Genomic DNA, 22,166 nt, shown 5'->3' with positions numbered 1-22,166 from the left:
GAAAACCACTGCCCTAAGCCTTTTCACGGCCACCACCACCTTGAGTTACATTCGACAGCAAATCCTCTTTTTGTAATGCACACCTTCAAAACTGAGTTGTGAATTACATTTGATGGCACATCATACTCAAATATGAGTAGTAATCAGTGCAGCTGTTTTATCAATGATCTTTACAACTATCCCTGGTTAGCATTCTAGCCCCGTTGTATTTCTGAACCAGTTCTAAAGGCAGCCCCACATAGAGCGTGTTATAGTAATCCAGACAGGATGTGATCAAGGCATGTGTCACCATGGCCGGATCAGACATCTCCTGAAACTGCACACTTGTAGTTTGTTTGAATCAAACATTTCTACTGTTTCACTCTGCAGTTATTCAAGTTGAGGTATTTGCAAATGCCTACTAGCTGTTGCATTATTTATGGGGTGCCACTTTGTTAGTCAGCCACTTTAACGAAGTTTAAAGGGCATTTTAAAAAAATCTATCTAGTAGGCCTCTCTGCTTTAAGGCTTGCTCACCAAAGATGCAGGGATTGTGATTTGGTGGTATTGGTAAGCTTTCAGTCATCAGTGTTTCTGATCCAGGCATTGTTTTGGTCTTGCAAAGCCCTGCACATTTCTCAGATGAGCCTCCATGTACATCCTTGGTATGTGCTCTGCAGTTCACTGGCACCCCTCTGTCAGGCTGTTTTTTAATGCCAGTGAACTGTTTTACAAAGGAATGCTTTCAAGATTGGGAAAAGGGAGAGGATTTTTTCTGGGGCTCAGTAACAGTAGAAAAGCATGGGTCCAACTTATGTGTGTCTGTGTGTGTGTGTTTGAGAAAGAGATCCCTTGCCTGTACTACTTTGCCATCCTATATTCAGAAAGGTCATTTGTCCCCAAGTGTGCCCCCAACCAAAGGACCTTCCTTAGAAGTTGACTGTTGTTTTTTGCTTTTTTATATTACAATAGCTCATTTTCCCTCCTCAAAACAGTCTAAAGAACAATAAACAAATACAAAAGGAAAGGGAACAGCTCATCAGTAACAAAGGGCTGCATTTGAAAGCTTTTGGCTTACTGATTCTCACATCTCATTCCAAGGAAAGCAGGAGTCCTGCCGAGAAAGGAATCCAGAAGATAGGGAAATATGAAAATAGTAAAAGCGGAATGGTTGGTAGGGTCTGTGGTGGTTGACAGAGAGAAGGAAGCCTTTTATTACACAACAGTTGGGAACAGTTTCCTCACCTTTTCCCCGTTTTAACAGGCAGTGCTACACGCTTGATTGTTCTTTGGAAGAACAAACAACATAGTTTTCAAGCTGGATAATGTTTTTAAAAATTGTAAGCTTAACCAAATGCATCCCTTGCAATAAATATTGTGGAAAATACGGCATCTATCTAGAAAAATAAATTGATATTTGTTCCAAGATGCAGGTTTTTAAATTATTATTTTGAAACTATTTGCAGAAGGAAGACATTTGCTATAGATACCAAAACTGTGCAGTTTGATGTTATTTTAATCCCCCCGTCCAGGTTTAATGAAGGACCTTTACCTATAATTTATCTTTTCATAAATATGCCCTCTGCACAGATTGTGTATTAGACTGACAACAGAATTTACTCTACAAGCTTTTCTTCTTTGTCACATGACTCAGGTGGATTTTAATAGAAGCAAAAAAGCTTTTGTGGCACTGTAATTTTCACTGAAGGATCATATTCTTTAAAAACTGACAGACACTTGAATATCTTGATGGCTAAACAGCCAAGAGCAAAGGAACAAGCAGAAGACGGTTTGGCTTGTCACTGAGTATAGCAATTCTTCTGGCAACTTTTGCTATAAAAAGCCTCTAGGTTGTAAACATGCTTTCGTGGTGTGATGGTGGGTGATTTATTTGAAAGAGAGATTCTGGAGGCAACCATTTTGTTTACAGTGTTCCTTCACTTATAACTGGGGTTAGGTTCCAGGACCACCCGCAATAAGTGAAAATCCACAAAGTAGGGACACTATATTTATTTTAATGTTTATACATTATTTTAGTAGTTATATACTATTTTAAGTCTTTATCAACCAATCGTGTATTGATAAATCGCCTCCTTCTCTTCCTGTTGCCGCTGGGCCTCCTTTTCTCTCCCTATGGCTTCTCCTTCCTCCCTTCCTTAGGCTGTAAATTGTATTTTTTATGATTTATAATAGTGTTTAGAGTTTATTGAAAAACCGCGAAGCAGCGAATCCGCGAAAGGTAAACTGCAAAGTAGTGAGGGAACACTGTATATCCCTTTTCTCTTCTTAAGAAAATATAAACCCACAGACATTAAATTCTGTTGGGCAAGTGATTTAGGTTTAAAGAACTGGAGGACAAGCGTGTGGGCTACTTGATCTGCATTTGCAGAATATTTATTGTGCCTCTTGTCTTTCCTGTATGTGCTTTCCTTGTTTGCTGTACTTGAGTTTGTTCCTCCATATAAGGAGGTTTCTAGGTCTCAGTGTTGGGAAAGTTAGAGAACCAATTTTACCAAAACTAATGCAAGAATTGATTTTGCACGTGTGTTCGCAGGAGAACTTTATTCATCCTCTCCAGTATATTTCTTTTTAGATCTTTTTGAATGTATGTACAATGTAAATAAATCTATATACAATTTTAAGCCATCATATTTTTATCTGAGCAACACTTATCTTAAGCCTACATAAGGCAAATACATATTATTATTTTAAACTAGGTGGTAAAGCAGATTCATAAAATGTTATTATGGCATAGAACTATTTCATCAGACTTAACAGGCCTAACCACATGGATACTTTGCTGAATGTACAAAGGTATTGTTTCTCTGTGCTGAAAACTTAAAATTTTATTTAATGCATTGAAGAAGTGGATTGCTTTCCTTAAAACCTTACGCCAAAGTAAACCACTTAAAAGGGCCATAAGATCCTTGCAAGGCCACCTTTCCTTCTACTCCTTTTAATACTGAAATAAACAAATGCAGCAATCTATTTCAAAATTGCTAGTATTGGTTCTTGATTTTTATAAAAGTTGTGCCTTTTGTGTTTATTTTTTCTGCTTGTGTGTGCATGTGATATATCGCAGAATTTCAAGCGGTGTATAAAAGCCTCGAGAACCAGTGAATGTAGTGATTTAAAATACTAGACTAGGATTCAAATCCCATGTAGCCATGAAAACCTTTTAAGAGACCTTGGACAAATCAACTTCACAGGAAGGCAAAGGAAAGCTCCCTCTGAACAACCATAGGTTCGCCATAAATCAGAAAAAAACAGCAACCATGTAGAAGCCCCACTAAAATGAGTGGGCATTACATTAAAGGCATTGATCTGGGTTACCATTAATATGCATGGAGGGGAGGGGCAGGGAGTAGGATGCTGTGCCAGTTCTCAGTGGATTGTGTTCTATGTGGTTAAAATATGTATCTGTTCCTGACTTACATCTTTTATGCACTGCTTTAAAAAATTAAAACATAAAAAGCAGCAAGAATAGGAACAGAGTCTATTCAGCTGGGTAACAATGAGCAATCGAACCTGGTTTCACTTGCTCTTCTCTTTGTTCACCATAAATCAGAGGTTTTCAAATTGCACCCATCAGAACAAAGGTGTCCTGCACTCAGAAAACTGAAAATTATGAGCAAGTTGTCCTAGAGATCATTTGTCCAACCATTGTATTCTACTTGTATTAGATGACTGGGCAGATTCTAGGAAACCCTGTGCTTTGATAAGGTTTATGAACACTGCATGCCAAAACAATGGAACAAGTCATAAAAATACACATCCTAGGAAGTATACAGTTGTTCAAAATGGTATGTTTGAGAATTAAGTCTGAAAATGTAGTGTAAAACCTATATTCTACAGTAGGTAGGCAATGGCATAGCTTAGCAGATGGATCAATGTAGAGAAAGCCATGAGCATTTTAAACTTCTTCACCATAGATCAGAACTAGAAGCATGGTTTCAGCCTATTTGCACAGCAGGAAGGAAAAGTGCACATACTTTTAGTACTAAAAGTCCAATTTTAGAAAATAACGATAACCAAAACCTGAGATACCATGCCAGCTGATGCTGGAGTGAACTGGGTTGTTATGTACACGTCCAAGGCAACATTTATAATCAATACTTTTGATAATAAACTGCCGGGTAGAAGCCAAAAACGAGTACCTTTCTCACAGAGACTTGCTGCCATCTACCGGTTTTCTGAAGCAGTGTGCTGGGTTGGCTTAAAAGATTGGTGCCATAGAAGTGGAAATTGACCTGGAACAATATTTTTTAGATTAAAACAAAAAGAGGCAAACCAGGTGGAAAGGGCAATTTGAGACTTTTTGTTGACCTGCTAGGGTGGTAGTAGTAGTAATAATAATAATAATAATAATAATAATAATAATAATAATAATAATAATTTTATTTTGTACTTGCTTCTTCACATGGCTCGTGATGGGTTACGGAATAATTAAACACATAAACATTGCAAAAACACTACAGATCTTTTTTAGTAGAATACCATAGTGTTGGTCTTATTTTCCTTTTTTTTTTAAAGTGTATAATTCTTGGTAAGGAGAAATATAATAGTTATATATTAATTATTAATTAATTAATTAATATTAATATTAATATAATTAATATATTAATTTTTTTATTTTATTTTGTACCTTACAAAATAACACAACACTGCTTTTAACTGAGTTTCAGCAGATATGTGCATTACCCATACTCGTTTTCTTTTTTAAAAATATCAATAATTACAAGCAAGAAAGCACGTTTTTAAGTCACATACAAATACAAAACCTATATCAGATAAAAATGTGAAAGCGTAGAATGTTTTACAGGTTGAGAATCTGTTATTTGAAATTCCAAAATCTGAAATGATCCAAATCCAAAATTGTCTGCAGGAGTGGCCAAGATAGTGATACCTTTGCTTTCTGAAGTTTGAATGTACATAAACTTTGTTTCATGTAAAAAAACCTATTTTTGAACTATTGTATAAAATTACCTTCAAGTATACGACTCATATAAAACATAAATTAATTTTATGTTTTGTTTTGTGTCCCATCTCCAAGATACTTTACTATGCATTTAGAAATATTCCAAAATCCAAAAAAGTCTGAAATACAGAACACATCTGGTCCCTAGCATATTGGATGATACAAACTCAGCCTGTATATGCCTGGTGTCTATTTGATTAGTCATATCATTTACATATTATTTGATATTATTTGATTTTGTAACATTTTTCTCCATTCTCTCCTCCCTTGCTCCCAGTACAAGTTACATATCCTGACCAAACTTGCTGCAGAACTGAGCAAATACATGCCAGAAAAAGTGGTGGAAGATACCAGCAGCATTGTGAGGTCACCAATGCCTGGAGCGGTGGTGGCAGTTTCTGTAAAACCAGGAGACATGGTAAAGCATTTTCTTCTTGTACTGTTACTCCTGACAGGTGTTAGAATACGTTTTAAGCTGTTTTAACTTGGGCCTATGGTGGGAGGAAGAGGTGGTAAAAATTGAATGAATGCATGCATGAATAAAAATATGAAACTTTGTGCTTTTAATAGAATTACTAAATTGTTTTTTAAATTTATACAAAACTATCCAATTTCCTGGAGAAAGGCATGATATGAAACAAAACAAAACAAATAATAAATATCAGGGCAGTTCTGGAATATTTTAAGTTTTATTTAAGATGATTTTCCTGTTTGCTGAAAAATGTATGGTTGTGAACAAGGGGATGCAAATGTCCTACATGTAACAGAGAGCTCTGGCTGTGATTTGTGGTTGCTAGTATTCGTGGTGGCAAGTTCTCCACACTCTGGTTACTCTTGAAAATACCGATCAGCTTCTTTTGAGATTTTGCAGGCTAACAAAATCACCCACAGCTAATGTTTAGAGAAATATTGAATGGAAATCATTGTGGTGGTGTGAATAATCTTTTTCAGCCAGTAGAAAACAAATTTATTCAGGTGGTGTGGTATCTTCTAAAGATATTAGCAAGAAACATTTTATATCAATAATAATAAAAAACACTTTCCCCTTTTATAATGAATATTTAAGCGGCTCACTCCTAGTATTTTAAAAAAGGAATCAATCACACTTCTCTCAGTTTTTACATTAGCACAGGCAAAAGCCATATTAATTCAGCTTATAAAAACATCCCAAATAAATAACAATCTTCTGTTTTTAAAAGTATGACCACTGATTACAATTGGCCATATAAATTACCCCACTAAATGCACCAATTAAACTAATCAAAACTGGACCCCTAATATTTACCTCTGTGAACATAATGACTTTGTTCATACAGAACAGTAAGTCAGAATTCCCATCTTGTGTTGGCTTACTATGAATGGACAGTATGCTGATACACATAGTTTGTTTACTCCCAGGTCTCTCTTCTCCCATTGTGTTACTAGATGGAATACTCCAGCAAAGGGGGACAGATATTATTTAAGGTAAATTTGAATATTTAAAAAATATATACGCAACATCTGAACCATGTTGCTTCAGTTGAAATCGCAAACTAATCAACATGCAAGGGAAAAGAAATTTGTTGAGTGAACAGGGTTTTTTTTACACTTGAGTTTAACCCAGAACAAATTGTGAAATGTTTTGCCTAATAGCTTTCATAAACTATTTCACAAGTTGCGGATTGTAAACTGATTACTGAATGCTAGTTCCTTTGTGTCATTGGAGAATGAATCCTACTATTCCTTCATGCAGAAACATTAAACAAATATATGTTTGTATTTGTGAGAGAGGGTGAGAAAGAGAGAGAGAGAAAGAGAAAAATATTTTTAGGACAGAACCGTTCACTTTTACAAAATGTATTTTATTTTCATCATATTAAGGTAGATTGAAAATCATAAGATGCTATAGTGTCTCTTTTAATATGTTTCTGGTGTGTGTTTTGTGTACATGAAGAAGCAGAACGGCCCGCAAGAAGCTTGACCCTTCAGCCAAAAAATTAAAATGGGGAAAACATTCTTTCCATACAATAAAACATCCCAAAAGAAGTGCAGCCCAAAACCAAACAAGTTGTTTAGTAACAAGACAAGATTTTGCTCTCTCCTCCCGCCGCTGCCCCTGTTTCTCGCTGCCTGTGGGTTTTTGCAAGAAGCACGAAGAGGCAGAGCATTTGAACAGCCCAGGCTTATGTTCTGCCGACTTGGACTTGTCAATGGTAATTGGGCAGCTTTAATTGCAAAAACACGTTTGTGGCGTTGAAAGGGAGTTTAGCGTAAATCCTTCCTTTCCAGGACTGATGTTAAAAAGTTTTTTTGAAAGGAGATGAGGTTGTATCAGCCATCCAGACTGAATAAGCGGCGAGATGGTGCAATGCAGCTTACATGTTTTGGCTGTCCATCAGGAGAAGGATCATTACCGATGCGGTTCAAAGCCTCAAAGAACAAGGGAAGGGAACTCTTATACATTCAGGGGTTTTTTTTTCTTTTTGTCCCAGTGTTTGAATGTGTCCTGATTTAGTGTTTTTCCCTCTACATTTCAGGCAGCCTAAGGAGTACTTAAGTACCCTTTGTATTTTCTAGAGTATTTACCAGTTAATAATATAATGAGCCTGTGAAACAATATTACTGGGAAATGGTAAAAACATTTTGAGTTGAAGGCTATACTAAAACTTAGGATATACCACCAATTTTGTCTGCATAAACTTTGGTAAATTTTACTGCATGATAATCTGGAGAAGCAGGGTTAAGCATTATTACATAGTGTCACAAAGATTTATGATTTTCCGGAATGTATTTTAATTTAAAAAAAAGAAATACATTGGGATGTTTGTGTATAAAGAATGATTGACCATTTTTGTTTGAATATGGCCAGATTTTTAGACTGTGGAATGATTATGTTTGCCTGGGTAAATATTATGTCTGTGCTTGCTTTCTAACATCTTACATTGATTTTTACTCAATTATTTTCCTTGTGGTCTGTTTGTCTGAAGTGTGTGTTGTTATTTGGCAATATGCTTTTGCATGTTTTTTTATTTTTGAAAAATTACATTGTGTGCTTAACACCAATAAGAAAACTTTGTGGCCTGTTGCATAGTGATGATTTTCATGTCATGTTTATTTTGGAGCTGAAAAGTATGGGGCACTTCAACGCACCAATGTGAAAATATAGCATAATCCAATGACTAGTCCCAGCTAAAGTGAATCAGTGAATCAGAATGATAAATCAGCAATTTTGCAGCAGTTATTCCTAAATACCCTAAAGGCATCAGATTTCTTTTGAGCTTGGAATCTAAGCAGGATCACCCTGGTCTATCCTTGGATGGAAGACCACCAAAGATGCTGTAGGTTACTTTTCAGAGGAAGGAACTGGCAAATCCATTCCTGAGTATTTCTTGCCTGAGGAAGCCCTATGCAATTCATGGGGTCACCATAGAAGACTTGAAGCACATGTAAAATTATTTTGATTCTGACTGGTACTAGAAGTTGAATTTAGGCCAATATGTTTAGTTGAAAGAACGCTGTTCCGCTTAAATTACACAGTGGCTAGTTGCACTCAAATAATAGGAATTTGGAGCTCATAATTTATAGACAGAATGCAGCCATCACATTTTACTGAAATATATAGAATTTATTTCTGTATAATTGATGGGATCCCTAGAAACAATTTTAGACCATCTAGAACTGTGTTTCTCAAACTCTGCTCCTATAGATGTTTTGGACTTCAGCTCCTAGAAATCCCAGCCAGTTTGCCAAAACATATGGAGAAGCACAGTTTGAGAATCTCTGATGTAGAAGAATGTTTCGGGTAATGTATGTATCATGTGAAGGAAGCAATAGCTCATTACTGGGAGCAAGACTGCCTTGCTTTCTCAGCTTGTACCCATCTATTCATTCAGATGGACTGGGGTAGCAAGATACCACACTTTTGAGCTGCTGGCTACATATTGGCTTTTATACAGCTGGATATAGAGAACCTGAGTTTTGATTGCAAGGAGACTTCAGTGTGAACAAGTTTTTCATACGTCTTCTTTGTAGAAATGACTGTCTAAGCATTTCAATGTGTACACATCTGGAGCATTTCCTTGATCCCAGTTTAATGTTCTCATCATATGTGGAGGTGGTTTGTTGTCCTTCAAGTAAAAGCCCAACATTATCTTTAGATAGTTGCCTCACCAAATGTGTTTTGACATAGAAGAAAATGACACGGGATCAAACCCAGAGTTCCATTGGGCTAGCTGAATATGTTTTGAATTACGGTGTTAGATGCTAAGACTGAGAATATTTTGTTATGTAATTAACAAAACTCACTCTTTTAGAGTTTGTAAAACCAGGACAAGAAGGAAAACAGACTATGCACGCTGATCCCTGTGCACAGCTTATGTACATCTGGATGCTAATCCAATCCTGTTGAACTGGCAGAATGTATCTTTTGATAGGAATGCACATTACCATCTGCTGCCATTCATTTTAGTTCATGACCAGTTGTACAGAAGTAGATCATCATCTCGGAGTATTAAACTCTGATGTTTTCTATTAGGAACAGACAATCTCATTTTGTGATTTTGTGATTTCACCTGACCTTTGTATGTGTGCAAGTGCCACTTTTCCCCATAGTTTGAGTAATACTGGTAGGACACATCTTTAATTGACATTGAAATACCCTTTTGGTGCTTCCAAGGATGGGCAATATTAAACAAACAAACATTAAGTAACATATTCGTGGACTAAAAGCAGTTTTCAAGACTATTATTTTAGTTCATCATACACAGCATTCCATTTTGTTAGATTCATGTTTATGCACTTTGATTTTAATTCTGTTTCTAGTGACATTCCATTTTAACAATAAGACCAAAAGGAAATTCAGGTACAAAGTCTATGAGGGATGTGTTTTATAAAACAGATTGCCTAGAGACAGAATATTCACCCACTTTGGTCTTGTTAAGGATGATCATCCTTTTTAGAGCAATTGTTTGGAAATTACAGTTATCCAATGATATGTATTAAATTCATAGACTTTCCCAAAGTTTTCCAGTTCTTTTGCTTCATTGAAGGAATTTTTGAAATAAATAATTTCCAAGCTTTACTAACATGCTGCTTTGTGGTATGCCATGGTGAGTGAGGAAGAAAACTTAGTTAAGAGTCAGCAAAAATGTGCTCATGAGCAAATAAAATGGTGCTCTGTGTTGCGGGATATAGAATTATATGGCAGGAATAAAATGGAAGTTGTGTGAAGAGGCCTCTATAATATCTTCATAGCTTTCCACCTAGTTCTTCAATGTATTTTATGCTGAGTGGTTCCTGTTATAGAAAATCATGGGCTTCCTGATAATAAACATGATCTTTTCCCATGAGGTACTGCACTTTTTCTGTAGTGAAAATTGCTAAAATTACTAGCCAATTATTATTAACATCAATAAACTTGAAATAAATCAATAATTGATTTCTCTGGAATAGACACATCAATTTACATTCTTGTATAAATACATAAATCAAAATATTACTAGGGGATCTGATTTTTAAAATGCAATTACAAATAGGGCTTACAGTGTGAACTTGGAGCCCCCGGTGGCACGGTGGGTTAAACCCTTGTGCCGGCGGACTGCTGACTTGAAGGTTGGGTTGCTGACCTGAAGGTTGCTGGTTCTAATTCAACCCGGGGAGAGCACGGATGAGCTCCCTCTATCAGCTCCAGATCCTCATGCGGGGACATGAGAGAAGCCTCCCACAAGGATGGTAAAAACATCAAAACATCCAGGTGTCCCCTGGGCAACATCCTTGCAGATGGCCAATTCTCTCACACCAGAAGTGACTTGCAGTTTCTCAAGCTGCTCCTGACACGGAAAAAAATGTGAACTAGATATTTTTAATGTTATTTTTCCATTTACTTTTAATGTACATTTAAACTTCAATTTCTCTTTCTCTCTTTTAAATTTAAAATAAAAGAAAAAGGCATTTCATTATGCCAAACAGTACCTGGCATATTGGAGTAAAATTGTAGTGGTTTAGAGACAATTCTTAATTCAGAAATTGCTCAAATAAAGTGTTTGACTTGATATGCTTGATAATGTTGCAGTAATAGGTTTCTTTCCGAAACAAAACATAGGAGATTTCTTCCATGTTATGTCAAAGGAAAATTGAAGTATTTTGCTAGTTAAGTGATAGGTGTCTGTTTTCAGAATTATTTAATTTTAGACCAATACCTCTCTGCTCCAAAACACCCAATTTTAAAAGCCTAGGGAAAAACGTCTTGCTGGGATTACAGATAATGTCCAGCCATTGTTCTGTCTTTCAAAATGCTCAAATGTAGCAAACCGAAAAACACCTTACAATCCTCTCTCTTTCCCTCACTTCACTAAGCTCACCGCAGGAGGCTGCAATTTCTTGTAAAATGTAAGGTTATATTTTTAATATACTACTTGTTGCTTGTAACCTCCTCCCTTTTCTTTTAACACCTGACTTGCTGTTCAGCTCTTAAAAGTCTGAAATAAATTCTATGGCCTCTGTTAATTAGTAATGCTTTGTAAAACAATGAAAGCCTAGGAAAATAGTAGTTAATGAAGTCACACTTTCAAAAAAACGCCTTTTACGTAGTTTTGTGATATAATTTAATGGGCATCAAATATTGATTAGCTGCACTTGTCACTCTTGTGTAAACAACCCACGGTTTTCTCCTTTATTTTACTGTAGCCCTTTGTTGAAGAAAAGGGTTAGCATTTCTAATGATATTCTGGTTTGGTGTTAACTTTATGTACACATAGTCACCTGTCACACTAACACTTTAGAAAAAGAAAATGGTGCTGATGCCTTAAAAAAAGTGTGATTGTAAGATGCACACTAATTTCAGTATCACCAACAGAAATACACACACACACACACAATCCATGATTTTGAGACACACCTTGTTTTTAGAGATGTTTATATGGGTGTTGGGTGACTTCCACCTCCTTCCACTTGAGTTGTTGGATTTAACACAACATTCCTCTAAATGCAGAATTGTAGGCTTTCTTTCTTTTAGTTTCATATGCTGACGAAACAATGACATTTTTGTTTCATATTTGTAAGATATATGCTAACTTCCCTTATGAACATTTCTCAACGATCTCAAAATATTTCTAAACTAACGTCTTTGCCCCCCTTTGGCTGTCAACCTTGCCCCAATCCCAAAGGGAAATCTGGACATTTCTTGAACCTCTGGGAGCACTTCTGTTGTGGATAAGTGGGGGTACAATGATTGGTGCTTATTGCTGTCAGGGGAACGTCACTGACCTCTAGTTAATCAAGGGTCAGAAAAGCTGGGATGCGCTCTACCGAAATTCATTCTTTAAAGGAGTGTGGCGTAAAAAGTTTAATAATCATCTGTCAAGTACTGTTAATTGCCGCTAATTATATTTTCAACTCTGTAGCTCCCATTTCAAAATTAATTTGGGTGGAAGGGGGAAACGGCACTAATTATTTTACACAGATTTGGACAATGTCAAGACTCCGGTTCCTCCTGATTTTGTTTTCTACATAGGTGTCTGACGCCAACAAGTCACAGAGATAGGGAGAACCTCAAGGATGAGCAATAGCCAAAACAATTCAACCGCTTGGGAGGAGAGGGGGATCTACATGTAGCATCAAGACCAATGTACAATGGATGCTTCATGTCGGGTGTTGAGTCACATGCTTTTCTCGCCATTTTTCCCGGCTCATAGGCATGTTCAGCCCAATCACTGATGACCCTATCATCTCAGTTCGCCATCAGGTTGTAACAATACTACTAGTTAGCATTTAGATAAGTTATTTAAATCATATTCTATATGAATATCAAGGACTTTCTTTTCCACTTTTCCTTGAGTTCAGAAGCAGTAATAAAATAAGACTCTAATGGTGTCTCAGATAAAGATAGCTTTTGTTTCCTGTCACTTTGTCCCCACGTTTGTTCATTTGGGGATTTTTGCTTAAAGTTATTCATGATTTTTTCCCCTCCCTTCACCCATGTCCAGACACTTGAATCTTTCATATGCATTTTTATTCAAGCACCTGTGTGCAAAAATATAAAGATCTGTTAAAAATGGGGTTGATGGTTTTTTACTTTTGTAGGCAAGTCAGCGGGGTTGATATTGATCTTGCTTTTTAGGGAGCCCCAGTGCACCAGAAGGTGATATAGTAGAGAGGGCCTTGCAAGTCCTCGGAGTCCTTCTGTCTAATTTGGCAGAAAAACACAATGTCGGGCAACAAAAGAACGATCCGATACCGTAAGAAATTTCCACCCACCCTCCTCCTTCTTTTCCAACTGCAAAAAAAAAGAAGCTTAATTTTTTCAGCCGCACACAATGATTTGATGCTCACTCTTGCATTGAAACAGTTGCTGTCGGAACAGGCAGGAAACAGTTTTCTTTTAATTGCTGAAATCATTCGGAAGTGCTTCGTGCCCGGCTTCTGTGCAGCAGATGCTGTGCATTAATTGGCCTGGGTAGGACTGACCCAGGGTTCCTTGCAGCGGGCCCAGTCTCAGGCACAGGGTTTAAATCGCTTATTTATTATTTTGGATAAGCTGGCAAACCTGGTATGTTCTGCAGGCCCTGTATTTCATGGTCTGCCGTTCCAGTGTCATGAGGGTTTCTAGCCCCAGTAATGTATTAGCAGCAGGTAAGCTCTAAACAACATCCATCAGGAGCTAATTTTTGAATGTTTTTTTTAAAATCAGATCCGCCAATGACTGATGAACCTGTCTTTTGTATGAATGTTTAGCCCAGTAGAAAGCCATATGTCACTGGCACTGATTCCTGTGTATTCTTTACAGTAGCTGGAGAGGGGCAGGGTGGGGGGGGGGGATTCTCCTGCATTTGCATCCTGCCATTTGTGAACAGTTTGCATTTTTCAAAATAGCTCCAGGTTCTGAGCGCATGGGCCCTTGAAGCAGCAAAAATGTGCAGTTTAGGGTTTCTTCAAGGCAGCCTGACTACTGCTCTTCTGTTCTTTCGCCAGGGATATTAGAGAGCTCATCCTTAATAGGGATCCTTGTTTTGTAACTCTCCTCCGTCTGTTCCAAACAGACCGTACCCCATTAGAAGGTCCTCCCTTGTGTGGGAGGACCACAGCTGTTCCCATAAATCTCATCCAGTAACTGTATAACCCCCCATTTTGTGGTTCTGAAGGATGAAATTGAGAAATGGAATATGGTGCACTCATCCTTTACCTCTCCAATTTTAGGCCCTTGCACATCATTTTCATGCTTTTATTCCAAATCAAACGACATTAGTGAGCAACACCACCCTCTGCTAAAGGGTGTCGCATCAAAGCTCACTTTCCCCCCGCAGTGCTGATATTTTATTTTATTTTTCTTTCAAAAAGGTGGGCAAATCATATCTCCTTCTCTCAAAATCTTGCTCATTTTTAAAGCCCCCTGTCCCTCCATCTAATTGAAAAGGCATTTTGAATGGAAGTTTCCAGAAAGTAAGCAAAGCCCCCTTCGCTTTTTTTAATGGCCAAATAAAAGGCCAGTGAGTTTTGAAGAGGTTTCTGTTTCTTTAAACCATTATAAGAACTGTGGATCTAACTTCTTATGATGGGATATTGGGGGCTTTAATAGAAATAAGAAGTGGCTGAAATCATTAGCACAACAAAGCAAACTATAAGCTTGAAGATAAAAGTCCCTGGGGGAAGGAGTCCTCTGAAAATAAATGGGACTTGATAGATTTCCATATCATTTATAACTTCCCTTAATTACACTTGGAAGACTTGCCAGTAAAACTGGAAAATTGGCAGCCTATATCCATTATAGTAATTTTGCCGACCATGGCAAGCAGCTGGCTTTACTGGATTTTATTTCCCATCACTCACAATTAATCATCAGCTGGAGATGTCTGAAACTCTTCAGAACGTAGCAATACTGTGTGACATTTGGGCCTCCTTAAAATGCTAAAATCTGCTGAGTAAATGGGCCGAGCTTTCTTCCCTTCAAGCTAACTCATTTTGGTGCAAGGCAGGCCGCTGCTTAATGAATGCCACTTTGATAATCGGATGCGAATGTGAACCTTGACCCGGTGTCAAAGGAGAGGACGCAGCAAGCTGGGTGAAAGATATGAGACTCAGATCTGCAAACTTTACACCAATTAGACAGAGTGGAGAAATACATCAGTGCCGATTGGGTTTATCAAAAAGACTTGCGGGGCTTGTGACTGTTTTGTAAGCCTAACATTGAAGACATCCTGTCACAATCATTAAGTCTTTATCAGATGATTCACAAAAGTCTTAAGGGAGTGAGCCAGACTCACAAAGATCTCTCTGCATTGTACCTCCCAATGTAAAGAGAAGGACAATTTACACTCCTGTTACTCTCTTGTAGGCAGTGAAAACACATAGAAGGTTACTACTTGTCTGTTTTTCCACATTTTTCAAGAATTAGTCTGGCAAAGACTCATTGACATCACATTCTTTGTCAATGTAGAACCTTCCAAGAATGTCCAAGTCCTGAAAAATCATTATTTAAGCAGCCTGTCACTGCATTTCATTCCAAATTGCGTTTTCCGATTATATTTTTTTACAGGTCCATGTTAAAACTTTAAAAATGGAAATCAGGAGAATTTTAATGTAAGGCACCATCAAAAATCTGGTGTTACACTTCATTTTTGAAATGAGATGCATCTTAGTTCCTAGTCAATGAACAATGAAATTAAATATTATTTTTTTCATATTAATTTTAACTCCACCAGTTTCAATTTGGATTCTCCTGAAGAGAGAAGTTGTTTAATGAAAATCTGCATTTTGTTTTGTTCTTTTAATTTGCCTTTTCTAGAAGTCAGAGAACTTACAGATGAAATTGATTATCATGGATTCAGTTGAATAAGAATTCAAAGGGGGTTGTTTGATACTTTCCCCCTATTTCAGGTCACCGATAAAGCTACGATTAAAGTATAGAGAGAATTTTTAATTAGAATTGGTTTTCATTGTTACAAACTGTACTATAATGTATGTTTTTGTGCCTTTATTCCAGATCAGTATCTTTAGAAAAGTTATTGAATACTTTTTTATTTAAAAAAAATCTAACTTAATCCTTAAATGAGGAAAGAGGATATTTTTGAGATCTCGGAGATATTCATTTTCCGGCTTAAATAATACAGGCAGGCAAAAAGATACATACAATTATGCAGTGAAGGAGGCTGAACAAAGCCCAAGAGAATGAATGAAAAAGGAAAGAGAGAGATATTGGGGACTCATTTTAGGATTTACTGTTTTGCAACACAGTTGGTGGGGGAAAGCTACAAAGGGTTGTCATAAGGAACAATTATGAAGTGTGGATGCTTAAGTGACACTTACCACTAAAGCCGTTTTAAACAAATGGGCTATTATTAGAAGTAATGCTGCTGTATTTAAAGATTGGGTGTCTGTGGAAGTACACAGTTTTCTCCTAACTAATTTAGTTTTTCTCTTAGGTTTTACTGGGTATATATATAGGTCTTTGTGGCCACAGATGCATAAGGAATAAAATCAGAGGCCCATCCCATCAACACCCTGTATATAATTTATGTTTGTGTTTTTTTAAAAAAATTGTGGAATCATAGGCAGAGTTTCCTGAGTTCCCTGAAGAGTGTTTTTAGACATGAGGGATTGTGTGGACATATTCTTACAGGTCACTAAAGATCTGTTTATGTAACATGGTGTATGTATGCATCAAAAAGGCACATAGCAGCATTCCTCAACCTAGATACCTTCCACATGCATTGGACTACAACTCCCACTATTTCCAACCAACACTGCAGTTGCCTGGGGATGATGGAAGTTGTAACATTACTGGTAAGATTGTCGCTTCTAATCAGTGCTTCCAGACTCTGCATGGCAGTATGCTAGTAAAATACTTCTCTCCATCCATTTTCCTAATGCTATATATGGTGCCCCTGGTGGCACAGTGCGTTAAAGCACTGAGCTGCTGAACTTGTGGACCAAAAGGTGCCAGGTTCAAATCCCGGGAGCGGAATGAGCGCCCGCTGTTAGCCCCAGCTCCTGCCAACCTAGCAGTTCGAAAACATGCAAATGTGAGTAGATCAATAGGTACCGCTCCGGCGGGAAGGTAACGGCGCTCCATGCAGTCATGCCGGCCACATGACCTTGGAGGTGTCTACGGACAACGCCTGCTCTTCGGCTTAGAAATGGAGATGAGCACCAACCCCTAGAGTCGGTCACAACTGGACTTATCGTCAGGGGAAAACCTTTACCTTTTATATATGGTGGTCACACAAGTCAGAGATCAGTGTAGGTACTTTATTCAACCCACAAATATCAATAGAGTTACATTCAAATCCATGCTAGGTTGGTTGAGTCTTCAGACAAAGCTGTCTGGAGCGGAGCATGGCGAACTCAGTGGTGAGGCCCATCTAATTCTCTTTCCCCAAGTCTTTGTATCATTTGCATACAGATCCTTGCCAGCAGGTTCATTTAAGGAACACATGTAGATGTTTTCATGGAAGATGGGTTATTGCAGCTTTTCCTAGCTTGATGCCTCCAGATATTTTACGTATCAGCTTTCCAAGGAGTCAGCAGTTGCAGTCCTGGAAATCACATTATGAAACATCTAGAGCAGGACTTCTTAAACTTTTTCAGTTCATGACCCTGTTTTTTCTAAGACACCCAAGATGAGAAGAGAGACACCCCCCCCCCCCCAATTCCCAAGATGGAAAGGAAAAGGGAAAAACCCAACTCCCAAGATGGGAAGGGAAGATCCTGACACACTCACAGGTGGGAGGGGCACATCCCGCCTCCACGCCACACACCTCAAGGCCGGGGTCCTCAACGAAGCCCTCCATCCTCCTTGCCGCCTCCCATTTTTCTCTTTATGGCAAGTAAAGGCAATAGGGTTCTGGGGAGAAACGGGCTCAAAAGAGGATGCCTCTTCCCTCCCTTCTCCCTCCCTTGCCTCCTTCCTGTTGGTCCCACCCTCTCAGAAATTTGTCATGACCCTAACATAAAGTTATGGCAACCCCATTTGGGGTTGCGACCCACAATTTAATAAGCTTTGATCTAGAGAACACCTGATGGGGAAGGCTAGGTTATAGTGTGACATTCTGGATTGAGACTACATGTTGTATATTTATTTTTTATTTATGTATTTACCCTATTTATACCTCACCTTTCTCAACCTCGAAGGGGACTCAAAGCAGCTTCACATATAGGTAACTATTCAATGCCTTAAAACAACGTACAGTTAAAAGATTTGAATTAGGAATTAAAATTGATGCACATTAAAACATTTAAACATTATATTTACTGTTAAAAATCACACTGTCCACAGTCATAATCCGGGGCCATTTGAGTAGTCATGGCACATAATCCATATCTATTATTGTACTACAATTATTCTCTGAAGGCTTTTTCCCAAAGCCATGTTTTCACTTTCTTTCTGGAGACCAGGAGGGAGGAGGCGATTTAATGTGACTGGGAAGGGAGTTCCACAGCTGAGGGCCCACCACTGAGAAGGCACTGTCTCTCGTCCCCACCAGTCACGCCTGCAGGGCCTCCACAAATGATTTTAATCTTTGAGATGGTTTATAGGGGAAGATACGTTCAGACAGGTAAGCTGGGGTAGAACCGTTTGGGGTTTTATAGGCTAAAGCCAGCACTTTGAATTGTGTTCGGTAGCAGACTGGCAGCCAGTATAGAGCCATTCTGTAATTTATTTCATACATATCATATTACTTGTAGATCCTACACTGTAGTTTAAATTTTGAAATGTGTGTGTGGTTTTTACTTTGTTTTCTATATATTTCTCAGAACGTTCTGGTATTTTCCCATGTCATGTTTATGTGTTGAAGCATATAGGGCAGGGGCGTTTATCATACATAATAACATAGAAGGGATTGGAGATTAAGAAAAACTAAGCAGATGTAGTTATATGGGTTTTGAAAAATGTTACAGAGAAGAGAATCATTGTTCATAGGTCTTTGATTTTCGTTTTTGTATATGCTGTAGTGGGTGAGTACAAATGTTCTCAGCGGACATTTTTTAAAAAGTCAATATTTTAATGTAATGTTTTTGCTTTTGCCAGGTCGCAGAAGGTCAAGAGATCTGTGTCATTGAAGCTATGAAAATGCAGAACAGTTTGGTTGCAGCAAAAACTGGCAAGGTATAATTTCTGTCATGTAGTTTAGTTCTATTACAGAAGCCTTGTGACACCAAATACCACAGAAGCTTCATTTTAAAAGAAAATATAAAAATATTTTTCAGACGTTGTTAAGGTTGACATCAATTTTGAACCACATGGTACCATTCTGAAACTGTGTTGTTGTGGTTGTTTTAAATACATAACTGTTTAGCAGTGGCCCAAAATGGATTTTATTCTAGCTGCCATTGTTTTTCCTGATATAGATCTAGGACACAATTTAATACAGCTTTGAATCCAAACTCAACCATAAACCTATTGAAATCTGTGAGATTTCAGTGAAATCAGATTAAATTAATCAGCTGGAGTTCTCTATGGTAGTTATGAATGTGTAACCTAGAGTTATGCATTTGTGATCGTTCTATATGCACAATCCCTATGTAGCCTCTAGATTAGGGCTTGTATAGGGAAGAACTGTGGAAGTAACTGTGTTGCAATCAACGGGGATTGGTTCCTTTGTCCATTGAGAGGCAGCTAGCTGGTGCAAGAAGGAATTGCAACAGGGGCCCTGTTTTGCATGCCACACTAGAGATTTCTCGCAGGAAAGGAATAGTAATAACTTTAGCTACTTCCCAGCAGGGAAATAGCCCTCCCATCAAGTGGCTGCTTCCCAGGAAGGGAGGATTTTTACACTATCTTCTCCGACAGCATCTGGATTCAATCCTGTTTTAAATATCTTGTATTGGATCTCAGAAATCATGAGATTATATTTTCACAGTTATTGTTTCTAAATTGGATCAGTAGACCACAAGTTAGGAAAGATGGCCTAGAGTTTATATAGAAGAGTTATTCTTTTTATTTTGCCCATGTATAAAAGTTCTATCTTTCCTCAAGCTGAGGGTTTTCCACCTTTGGTCTGACTCACTAGTACAGTGGTTCTCAACCTGTGGGTCCCCAGATGTTTTGGCCTTCAACTCCCAGAAATCCTAACATCTGGTAAACCACCTGGGATTCCTGGAAGTTGTAGGCCAAAACACCTGGGGACCCACAGGTTGAGAACCACTGTACTAGCATATAGAACTAGTCATAAAATTCTAAAAAGTGTAGTTATGATAATTGCAGATATTTTTCCTCTTCTTTTTTGCAAAAATATATTCTTAGAATAACTGCAGCTGTTTTTCCAAAAAGTTATATTCTTATTATTTTGAATAACATCGACTAGAATTCATTTGAGTAGTTATGAATCCATAACCACCAATGTAGCTATGTACTGACTCCTGCCACAGCCCTCCCAGTTTCCACTTACTGGGCAGCAGCTGCTTCAGTTGTCAGAAGTCTGTTCCCCTTTTGACCAGGAAGCAGCTGACTGACAGTCCCATTCTCTTTCATAAATGGTCTCCAGTGCAACAGTCAGAAACAGTGTCCCACTTGCAATACCAAATATAACTCATACAGCAGAATGTTAGCTGCTTCTTGATTGACATGGTCCCTGTGTATCTCCTAGACTAGGAAATCCATAGAGATTGTGAATACAAAAGAGTCACAAATGCCTTGTTCTAGATTACACATTTGTAAGTTACTTAGTGGATTCTGGGCCTGTTTCTTATCTGTGAAGCTTGACATGTTGTTATTTAGAGCCTTTACAGGATTTCTACTTTATGGCACATAAAAGTGAATTGGCAAGACTTATACAGAGGTTTGTCATTGCCTTCCTATGAGGCTAAGGTCTCTATGGCTGATGAGGGATTCAGACCTGGTTTCCAGAGTGCATATTTCAATAATATTGACCTTTCATGTGATGTGTGAATTTGAATTTAAACCTTTGCCGTTTCTTTAGCAGTGAAGAGGTTGGAGGGCTTGCATGTTGCAGAAATATGGGCACTGGGAGACATTTTAAAACAAGTTTAAGGGCTTGGAGCACAGAATGAAAGACTGCATAAAATTTGTACAGTTCTTTACACTAACCTAATTATTAGGTTTTGTGTAAATTGCAGAATTTAATTTAAAGCCGGCCAAATATTTATTCAAAAGTAGTTCTCACAATCAAATCGCTCTTGCTTCTTTCTCGCTGTAGGTGAAAGCTGTGCACTGCAAAGCTGGAGAAACTGTTGGGGAGGGAGATGAGCTGGTGGAGTTGGAATGAAACCGTTTCTTCCATACTTTTCCACAGTTGGACTACCGCCTTTTTTAGGCCATCTACAGATGAATATCAAAAGAATAATGTAAACCCAAGTGTTGTTATGACTTTTAAATAATAATAATATGTTGCACAAGTGGTGAGGGGCCATTGAGATCACCTTGAAATTGCCTCTGGATCTCAGATTTCACTCCTTTATAAATACTTGTACATATGAGATTTGTAATTCTCTTCAACAATTCTACTGGTATGAAACAAATCAATAAAATGAAACCTTTTGGCATAGAAGTGAAGTGTATTATTCAGCTTCTTCACAACTTTAATAAATTAACCTATGCCTCTATAGGGAAGCTTTTTTGTGTGATATTCTTTTGTTTGCTTTTAAATCTGTTTTACATGGTTTTGTTTTAAATTTCATTTTCTTTTTAATTGTTATTGGAAGCCACCTTGGGCAAGATTATGATGATAGTAGCAATAGAGTAAACTGTGCCATACTGCAGTGTTTGTCAATCCCAATGGTGTAAAATTTCCCTCCAGAAATTAGCACAGCAAGAAGTTTTCTACATACAGATAGGAGTAGAGGGGGTTTAGGCAAAGGAGGCACACCATGATTTTAATCTGTGCTGCAAAGGTATAACTAGTAGATGTGAAGGTGGAAAGAATGATGGCATTGGCCCTCCAATTGAGAATTTTCATCACCATAACATTTTCCGTCAATCCCCGAATTTCTAGCATTGGAGAGAGAGAAATTGATTGATTGATTGATTGATTGATTGATTGATATTAATCAGAAAACAAAATGGTTTTATAGATGCCATTGCAAGGAATCTAGCAATCAGGCATCATCTCCTCTTCCATCCCTCTTTTACTGCATCAGTATCTAACTCTTAAGACCCAGATTCCTGCATGGCCTCAAGAATGTAATAGAACTCTCACACTACCATCCTTCCAGACAACATATCTGATGATGGGTTGTTTGCTTCCTACTACATGCTCAATATTCCTTTTTAAAAACCAAT

At 37.8% G+C, this 22,166-nt stretch overlaps 1 protein-coding gene across 2 annotated transcripts in view; it reads left to right on the top strand.

Annotated features, from left to right (window-relative positions):
- pcca (propionyl-CoA carboxylase subunit alpha) overlaps positions 1–21,497 on the top strand; it is a 299,632-nt gene extending 278,135 nt beyond the window's left edge. Inside the window, exons 22-24 of one of the 2 annotated variants that reach the window (XM_008106964.3) lie at positions 5,235–5,375; positions 18,957–19,034; positions 21,085–21,497. In XM_008106964.3, coding sequence (XP_008105171.1) covers positions 5,235–5,375; positions 18,957–19,034; positions 21,085–21,153 — 288 coding nt within the window. In that variant the 3' untranslated portion in view covers positions 21,154–21,497. Of the gene's footprint in view, positions 1–5,234; positions 5,376–6,355; positions 6,422–18,956; positions 19,035–21,084 lie in introns of those variants that run through there. The other variant, XM_062975473.1, reaches the window with a different exon arrangement.
- The last annotated feature ends 669 nt before the right edge of the window (positions 21,498–22,166 follow it).

The sequence above is a fragment of the Anolis carolinensis genome, chromosome 3 (assembly GCF_035594765.1).
Source record: "Anolis carolinensis isolate JA03-04 chromosome 3, rAnoCar3.1.pri, whole genome shotgun sequence".
NCBI lineage: Eukaryota > Metazoa > Chordata > Lepidosauria > Squamata > Dactyloidae > Anolis > Anolis carolinensis.
The sequence above is the reverse complement of the archived record's forward strand: the minus strand, read 5'-3'. Positions and strand labels throughout refer to the sequence as shown.